Below are 9,741 nucleotides of genomic sequence, written 5' to 3' on the forward strand. Positions count from 1 at the left end.
GGTGTCCAGGAATTCTTGCAAGAAATTTTGCACAGGCGATCAGCCAAGGTGCATCAGTCATTCTGGTGGGGCTAGATAGAACCACTGTAATCTGGGCATGAAAGGTTAAGATGACCTCAGTTTATATTCACAGTCTAGCTAAACCTGGATAAAACCATTACACATATATGCATATCTCTGAGGCTATATATATATGTGTGCATGTTTTAAATGTATGTATTATATATATATATAATTTTAATTGATTTTTTATATTTTTATTGATTTTTTTTACAGAGAGGAAGGGAGAGGGATAGAGAGTTAGAAACATCGATGAGAGAGAAGCATTGATCAGCTGCCTCCTGCATACCCACTACTGGGGATGTACCTGCAGCCAAGGTACATGCCCTTGACAGGAATTGATCCTGGGACCCTTCAGTCCGCAGGCTGACACTCTATCCACTGAGCCAAACCGGTTAGGACGTATATATTTTCTTAACAAAATTGGTATCTTATTGCATATATCCAGGTGTGTGTTTTTTTTTGTGTGTGTTTTATGGAGCAGTTTATTTTAGGTATTCCCTTGTCATTAAAGATTCTTTTGAGACTGCATTCCTGAAGTCAGGAGTCTTGCCCAGTGGCTGGGTCTTGCCACCATCTTCCAGCTGAAACAGAAACCACCTGTTTCCCTGCTGCCCATTCCAGTGCCTCTCTGCACTGACTGGTTCATAAACTCTATCACTTGGTCCCAGCAGCCTCTGGGGTTGTGACATTATTGGGCTTGGCTTCACTCCTTCCATGGGTGTGAAAAGGGACCTGTTTTGAGAAGTCATGGAAGGCAAGATCTGAAAGTCCAAGAGCAGCAGGTTCAGTCATCCATTGTCAGTGCACTAGTGAGAACACACTAAAGCTAGTGAGTCCTCCACACCCTCCACCCTACCACAGTAAAGAAAATGAAGAGAGAGGTGTCATGTGACTTGCAAGGTGGTGAAGCAAGCTGGTAGCAGGGATGGAACCTGCACACAAGTCCTTTGATTCCCCAAGGTCAATGCTTTTCCACCCACCTCTGAACCCTCCCCACAAGTAAGCCTGGTGGAGGAAGTGAATTTAACAACAAATTGCACACCAAAGCCACAAAAACACTTTTATTTAATTGCTACCACAAAAACAGAATCGAATTAAGACAGTACATTTCCACTTATCCTTACAAGCTTTTGTACAGTAAACATTATTATAAGTGTCAATTTGAATCAATAATTGAAATTTTTATTAAACAACAACTTTTTCTTGAACCCTAGGGGAAATTCACTTCTTGGGCTGTCAAGTCTGCTGATGCAAGATGTCTATGACTTAACATTGCTTATCACCTCAACCAAGGGGGAGGGAAACTGGCTGATGTTGCCATCTCTCCTCTCCACCTCTCACCCCAGTTAGGGACAAGGCAAGAGGAAAAGGCTTTCGGAGAAACACTCATTTACAACCTCCATGGAAGGAATTCATTGACTTCTGGCTACCAGTTATTACCTTGCATTCCCTTTTGAATGAAAAAGAAAAATATAAAAACTGATTGTGTGAAAACATCAGGCAATTTAAAAAATCTCTGAGGTATAGTGTAGTTATGAATTACAGTATTAAAAACCCAACTACAATTGATCCTAGCAACTATAAGTTTAAATTTTAGAAGAAACCAATTTATGAATGGATGTGTTTCCCTGAATTAAATGGGAAAAGAAATCCTGGCAGATACTAAAAGACATAAGTGACTGCAAAAAAGGTAAAAACATGTCATTCTTTCCATTCATGTTTGACTATAAAAATAAGCACTGAATTTTCACAAAATAAAAACAATTCATTGGGGCCACATCTTTCATTTTGCCATTTGATTTCATAAGCATAAAAATCCATTTTAATAAGAGCTTGTCAAATTAATTTAGATATGGGTCATATTGTGTTGCTGGAATTTAGAAACAAAACTGTTTCAACTACTTGTACTTTATCACATCTGCCTTTCTGACTGTCATTAAATGTATAATATAGAATTAGACACTTAGGAACATAAAGCTCTGTGGTCACATTAACTTTACAGAAGCCTTCACAGGGCGCACCTTCAACATTGCACATGCACTTCTCCCTCATCCCTCCCTCGGAGGATGGAAGAAGAAAGCAGGAACAAGGAGGAGGAAATGAGGGAAGGGGAGGAAGAGGAACACGGGAGTAGGGAAAAATCCAAGTCTAAAATGTCAAGGATCACTGTGGGCTCAAGGCCAGCAGAAGAAGGAACGGTAGGCTCAGAAAAACAGAAGTCAAACTTGATGGCAATTTGATTTCTAAAATAGCAGACACATATACACACACACACACTTTTGAGTATGTGATACAAGGGAGTATGCGTGAATGATGGAATTAGCTTACAACATGGCTGTGAGTCAGTGTTTGCGTGCCTTTCTATGTTTAAATGCAGTGAGGTTACATGTGCTAGACAAACTTGAAAGTGGACCATTGCTTGGCCATCCCTAAGAGCATTTTTCATATGGCCATTTCATAAGAATCAATTTCAACATCAAGTACCACAACCTCATGGTAATCAATGCTGTCAGTGGTGACCACAGTGGAGTCAAGAGGGTGAGTGGTGACCCCAGGCTTGAGGGAGCCAGTGGCAGGGCTGGAGGGAGGCTCAGGGCGATCAGTAACACCACACTCAAGGTGTCCGGTAGCAGTGGTCTCAGGGTGGCAGGACATAGTGAGCTCAGAGTGTCCAGCAGTAGAGGGCTGAGGATAACCAGTGATGGCAGGCTTGACATGACCAGTGGTGGGTTTAGGGCGGCTGGTGACAGGGCTGAAGAGACTCTTGGAGGGGCTTCCAGTAGGGATTTGGTGGCCAGAGACAGGCTTGGGATGGCTAGAGGCAGGCTTGAAATAAACAGAGTCAGCCTTGAAATGGACAGAGGAAGGCTTGAAATGGACATAGTCATCTTTGAAATGGACAGAGGAAGGCTTGAAATGGACATAGTCATCTTTGAAATGGACAGAGGCAGGCTTGAAATGGACACAGTCATCTTTGAAATGGACAGAGGCCTGCTTGCGGTAGACAGTGGCAGGCTTGGGGTGACCAGAGGCTAGCGTGGAGTGGCTAAAGACAGGCTTGTGGTGGTCAGAAACAGATTTGTGGTAGGCAGAGGCAGGCCTGGAATGAACAGAGGCTGGCTTGGGGTGGCCAGAGGCATGCTCAGGTTGGTCAGCTGCAGCATTACCAGGTAGTGGAACATTCCGGACGTTCATTGGTATTTCCTCCGGAGCAGGACAGGCATGGGCATGGTCTTGTTCATGGGCTTGTTCTTGAGCTTGTTCAAGGGCAGGGGTAGGGGCATGGGCATGGACACGAGCTAGGACACTGGCCTCCCACATCTCACGTATATCAGTGATGACACCAGAGAGGAAGAGAATAGGGTGTCGAATAACATGGAGGATGGTCCAATATTCTCTTCGGAAATTCTCATTGAGCAGTCCATAGATCACAGCGTTGAGGCAGCTGTTGAAGTAGGCCATGAAGTGGGCTGCAAGATAAAGCCAGTTGGGGATCTTGCTTGCTATCTGTTTTGGGTTGACTGACACCAAGACAGTGAGCACATTGATAGGGCACCAGCACACTGCAAAGAGGAGGAAGATCACGAACGTGGTTAGAAAATTACGAACCTCAGCAAATTGGTTGTCAGGATTTTGCCTAGCAGGATCACGGGCTGCCAGCACTTTCATCCAGATCCTCGCATAGCAAAAACCCACTATGAGCAGAGGGAGGACAAAGTGGATACAGACGATGGTCACGGCAAAGATGGGGTTGTTCAGATAGTTGAAGATGCAGGTGTAGGTGCGAGGATCATACTCGATGGTACCAATGTACATGTTGGGCAGGACAGCCAGGACGGTCATGATCCAGGTGACGACCAGGTAAATGCAGGTATTGCGCACACTGAAGATCCGCTCGTACTGGAGGCTGTGACAGATGTAGCAGTAACGATTGATGGCAATTGCCATGATATTGAAAATAGAGCCGACCACACTCAGCCCTGTGATAAATCCGACCACCTGGCACTGGAACTTGCTCAGATTCCAGCCCCCAATGGCCATGGCATGCAGCATCAGAGGGTAGGGGTAAATGGCCACCAGCATATCAGCCACTGAGAGGCTAACCACAAAGATGTTGCCTGAAAAACACATCCGGGGAGGGAAAGGGAGGAAAGACAGAGAAGAATAAATGGTTAAGTATGAAAAACTACAAGTTTAAGCTCCAGGAAAAGGCCAACTGGAATCTTAACAATTTAGAATTCTAGAATTCTTTCAACGAAATACAGTTGTGGTTTTATTTTTATTTACAAACATATCCCAGGTGATTCTGATGCACAGTCAGGTTAGGGAGACCTGTTCTTTGTCCACATTATTTCTTCAAAAAGCAGTAAATACAAAAGCCCCTTGAGGAGCCCTTCACACTCACACAGCGACACAAAGCGACCATTTTAAACAAAGACAAAATGCAGACTTTTTTTTTTTTCCTGGGGGTAGGGTGGGGAGAGAGGGGAAAGGGTGGTGGAGGTGATCAAGCTGTTGTAGGAAGCAGGATGGCGAATGGGAGGAGGGAGAGATTGCAGTAATGTCGGGAAGCTTCCATACCCTGCACCCCCGAAAATTAGACCTCTGCCTTCTCTAGCCTATCACTGCAATTATAATGCAAATAAGTTCACAGAGAATTGTAGTTTTCTTCGGCAGTTTTCCTCAGCGGAATTAGACAAGGATCTAAGACTCAGACTAGTAAAATGTATTATTTCCGAGATAACATAAGAATAAAAGCTGAGGGGAAGAGAGGGAACCCTGTAAAATTTAGTCTGAGACCAAAGAAATAGTGAGCAGGACTTTTTTTTTTTTTTTTAATCAGAAAAATCCTGCAAGGATTAGCACAAGTGCATACTCGATGCCCGTCCAGGCTCTGAGCGGCACAAGCACATTCGCCACTCTGCACCAGGGTCCGGCCCCTGGCACTGCTAAACAGAAAAGTGTGTGTGGGCGGGGGGGGGGGGGGGGGAGGGGGAGAGGGGGGCGGTAGGGAGGCGGACTCCGGTTTCGTAGGGCAGCGGTAGGAACATTTTATAAAACCGTTCAAAAAAGAAAGAAAGAAAAGGTAGAAGCCAAATGAAGGCGGAGAATCCTCTTTCTTTGGAAGCACCTCATTGCTAATTAGCACTGGTCTAGCAAAATATTGCACTTCATTTGGGACTGGGAGAAAATGAGTACTTTTTCAAAGAGCAAAGGAATGGCTCAGCTCCTCTGCCTCCTCATGCTGGCTGGCGCTGCCAGAGCGCATAGCCTCGGTGCTTTCCACCCAAGCGGATTTTTCTAGGGTTTCCCTCAAAGTAATGAATTAAGCGAAGAGAAGCGGGAAAGAGAGAGGGCAAAGCCTTAAAAACAAAGCCACACAGCCATGAAAACCTTCACTTGAATTTTAGAAGGGAAGGAAGAAGGAAAGTAAAGGGAAGAAGAAAATTAAAGAAAAATGGACTTCTCAGGTGACCCTGGGGCTGGTGGTTCTGCCCCTTGGGACCCGACTACTAAAGTAAAGGTGAGGTCCAAGTGTGTGTGGTCCGTGTCCCCAGGGGATCCAGGAGAAATCAAACACATCCACCAAAGTTTAGAAGAAAACTTTGAATGATTGCGTGCCCTCCACTGCATTTTGAAACTTGTGTGGTGTTTCTGATTCTTCAACCCAGCAAAATAATCTCCTCCAGACTGACCGCCTTCTCCCTCGCGCCTGGACCTCCCGGGTCCAGTGGGTGCTCGAACCCCTCGGACACCCCCTCCCTCCATCTTTTCGCACCACCATCCCCTGGGAGACCCAGAGAGAACTTGGCCAGAGACCCCCGGGCGCGGGACCCTCCCTTCCGCGGCCAGAGGGCAGAGTTTGGACCCCTTTGCCCTCCTCTTTCTCTCCTGAACCCTCTCCCACCCAACCTGAAAAGTTGGTTCACCGCCTCGAAATGTTTGCTGCCTCTAGCCCCGGCCCAGGTCTCAGCCCCCAGCATCCTCCCGCGCCTCTCCGCAGTCCCGCTAGCAGCCGGCTCCCTTCCCTGAGCACTTGCTGGCAGCAAGGGGAGTCTCACTCGCCGCTTCAACCAGGTCCCAGATGCCCCTCGCTCTGCAGACTCTCTGAGCTCCCCACCCCCCACGACCCCTCTGAGCACTTCTGCAACCCTCCTGCAATCCTATCTTCTGTCCAACCCCAAACTCCCGAGCCTCACCTCGGTCCCACGCTGCGATCCCCCAGTACCTTGCTTACGGACTTTGGGATCTCCGCTGCTGCCGCTTCCGTTGCTGCCACAGCCTGCTGCGCCCAGCCTGCCTCTCGCCTCTCTCCACCGTGCGCCCTGGGACGGGCGGATGGAGCTCAGCTCTCACGGGCTCAGACCAACCTGCTCCATACTCAGGCTCAGGGGTCTCTGCTCCGTTCTCCGGAGCTACCCAGGAGCCGACCTAGATCCCAGGACAGGGGCGAGTGGGGACTTGGCCCCCCAAAGGCACAGCGGCTGCGCTACCTTGGGTAAGCGCCACGGCAGCCGCTAGAACTTAACTTTCCCGGAGCTGGGAGCGGGGAGCGGGGAGCGGGTCTCAGCCTCGCTGCTCTCCCTGCGTCTATTTCGCCTCCGCGCGGCCACCTCTGTGGCGTCCAGCTCTGCGTGTTGTCCCCAGGTGGTTGCCGGACTCTCCGTTAGAGTGCCGCGTTCCTCTGCATCAGGTCCCTGACGGGGCAGGACTAGGCGGTTTGCCACACAGTGCGAGCTTTGCGCTTTGCCTCCCAAAGCTAAATCTCTGAGCTCCCTCAGCCTGGAAAAGCTCTAAGTTTACAGGGCCCATGCATAACGTCACCGCTCAGATTTTCAGGGAATTGGGAGCAGGGACATTCAGTGTGAGGGCTTGTCCATAGATTCCCTCTTCTGGGCGCACAAATTAACACCCTAGGTGTTGCAAGTGGCTGCCAGCTGGATAGAGAGAAGGAAAGGTAGCTTACCAGAATTTCGGAGCTTCTTGCTCTTCCCCACAGCCAAAATCACCAAGGAGTTGCCAGTGAGGTCTATGACGATGGTGATAACCATTACGCAGAACATGAAGGTGATTAGTGCTGGTGGGTAGTCTGGCTGTGGCAGCTTACAGCCAATACAGCCGTATGGGGTGGGGACTGCCAGGGTAGGCACCATGTTGCTGCCAGAGACCGTTAGGATCTCCCAGCCAGTCCAGACAATGAACACCTGCTCTGTCACCAGGAGCTGCTTGGAAAAGCTGCTTCCCCTTCGAGAAACAGAGAGCAAATGACAGCATCCTGCCCCCCTCTCCGATGAGCTTTTAAAGCCTCAAGAGGGACATAGCCCCACCCCAAATCCCGCCCCCTGACCAATCAGACCTTCCTGACCACCCCTGCTTTAGTCACCAACTCTTCTTGGACAAATCCACATTGAGGTGTCATCTTGCTTCCGACTGCCTTATTTGTGCTTTCCCTCTAGTCACAAACCCCCTCCCAAGCCTTTCCCTAGGTACTTCTGGTTGTGACAAGCTCAGAGTCCACCTCCCTCCCACAGACACCCCAGCCATTGCTGCATCCACTTTTGGCAAATTCTTCTCTCTCTGCTTCCAATGCAAACACTCTGCGAAGCAATGTAAACAGCAGAGCATGGTCATTGGGTCCTTCTTGGGGTCTAGTGTCAACCCAAGCCACTCTGAAGCCCCGAGCAGTGTGAGAGGTGGCCAGTGGCCCTTTGAACCCTAGATCTATGCCCCTACAGTCTCCTTAAGAGTTTATCTTACTCGCAGCACTTCAAAGCCTTCCACACTCTCAGGTGAGTAGGGGACAGCTGCTGGATGCTTCCACCCAGAACCTAGGCGCCTGGGGAACGTAACCCTTCTCCTGTGCCTGCCAGGAGCCCATTGGCACCCTTAGAATCAATGGCTGGTGGCCGCTCAGTCCAGTCCAGACTTCTGCTCTGCATGAAGAGATGTTTCTTGCGCCAGGCTCTGGGAGAAGGGAACAGAGCCTGTACTCTGGAAACAAGGGGAGGTGGCCACTCCAGCACAGCTTTGGGGCAAGTGAGAGCGGGAGTTCATCCCCTCCCCAGCTGCCGGTCACCCTGGCTGCGGGAACTCAGATGCTGCTTTGGGGGAAAAAGGAAAACACCAAGAAAGCCCTTCTCTTGGGCCGCTGCTTCTCAAAAGAAATCAGAGGTGAGTAGCTCTGGCTCCTGTGCTCCGCAGGTGGCGCAAAGCACTGGGGAAAGCTTTTGGAGCTAAGCTGCAGAGGTGGGACAGGCGTGGAGGTGCCCGGAGGCTCAGCCAAGAAGCCACCAGGAGACCAGTACCACCACCCCTATACCAGGCACAATTTATTTCGGTCATTCTCCCTTGCCATCTCCTTCCGCGGGTCTCATTTCGTCTTCCTCTGGGTCAGGCTGTCCCCTAGCCCAGTGGATCTCCCTCATCGGGCGTCAAGGTTGTTCCCTGGGTGTGCCTAAGCAAGCCGAGCGCGGGCTCCGGGCTCGCTCCGGGAAATCCTAATGGTCCCGGCTAAAAGAGCGAGATTCTCACACTTGCTCACTCAACAACCTTGGTCACTAGAGTGGGTTTCTGCCCCTTAGTAAAAGTTAGGGCTCTTGTTGAGAAACCTCCCAGAAATTTTCAGCTAAACACCTTGAAAGTTTTCCTGACTTGTCTTGTCTTGCTGCAGTAGGGGAGAGGGGGTTGCTTGTTCCTGTGCGCCACCGTCTGGACACAGCCGCTCTCCTGCCCCACCAGGAAAGGGGCGGAAACGGGGGTGGGGGTGGGAGGGGAGTGTAGGGGCTGGGGGCGGGTTCCATGAGGGACTTCAACATTCAGGGACCTTTAACAGAAAAACAGACCCTGCAGACAACTAGATTGCACACACTTTGTCTAGCTTAAAAGCTCAAGTAGGAATGTGTCCCTTGTTTGAAGATGAATTACAGAGAGAGAGAGAGAGAGAGAGAGAGAGAGAGAGAGAGAGAGAGAGAGAGAGAGAGATCTATCCTGCGCTCCCTATTGAGAAGGGAATCCTTAGGTATAACAATCTTTTACCTGGAGCCTTTTCACATTCATTATCTCACTGCTCCACACGGTCCATGAATTCTCAAGGCTGGACTGAGCCAGGATTTATTCTTAAATGCAGCCCCAAGAACCGGTTCTGCTATCCTCCCTAGGCAACTGTGAGCCCAGAAAAGGGGCAGGAGCCAAAAGCCCAGCCTCGCCTTGGGGTAGTATTTCGTCCACATCAGGCTACTGGCGCCGGTTCCAGAAGGGTTTATGTCCTTTAACTTGTGGCAAGGAGAGATTTTTTAATGCAAATAAACAAAAATCTGAAGGAGAAAAAGAAAACAAGCATTCTAGTGACTTAAGACACTGGAGTCTCCTCTGCCCGCTCCCCTGCCCCTCCAATCCTATTAAGAGAGCTGGCAAACTGTTATTTCAGGCATTGTTTTATTTCAGTGAGCTGTACTTCTGAGATGCGATGGCTCCATAGCCCCTGGAGGCCCAGGGTGCTGGGAATTCTCCGTGAGTGTGGCCTGAACTTCCCTGGGACTGAAGAGTGAGCAGAGTGAGCTGATCCCCTTGCCCCTGTTTTGACACTGCTTGACCATGACCCAGTGGGACTTGAATTTTTCAATACTAGAAATCTGTTCTGATTTTTTGTTGTTCTAGCTTTTTTGTTTGTTTGTTTAC

At 49.3% G+C, this 9,741-nt stretch overlaps 1 protein-coding gene across 1 annotated transcript; it reads right to left on the reverse strand.

Moving 5' to 3' along the window:
- Nucleotides 1-2,505: 2,505 nt before the first annotated feature.
- GPR50 (G protein-coupled receptor 50) lies at nucleotides 2,506-7,217 on the reverse strand. Its single transcript, XM_059680314.1, has 3 exons — nucleotides 7,031-7,217; nucleotides 2,986-4,181; nucleotides 2,506-2,931 (listed from the first exon to the last, which is right to left on the reverse strand). Exons 1-3 carry the CDS (start codon nucleotides 7,215-7,217, stop codon nucleotides 2,506-2,508), a joined length of 1,809 nt encoding a protein of 602 aa, XP_059536297.1.
- Between the last annotated feature and the right edge of the window lie 2,524 nt (nucleotides 7,218-9,741).

The sequence above is a fragment of the Myotis daubentonii genome, chromosome X, assembly GCF_963259705.1.
Source record: "Myotis daubentonii chromosome X, mMyoDau2.1, whole genome shotgun sequence".
NCBI classification, from domain to species: domain Eukaryota; kingdom Metazoa; phylum Chordata; class Mammalia; order Chiroptera; family Vespertilionidae; genus Myotis; species Myotis daubentonii.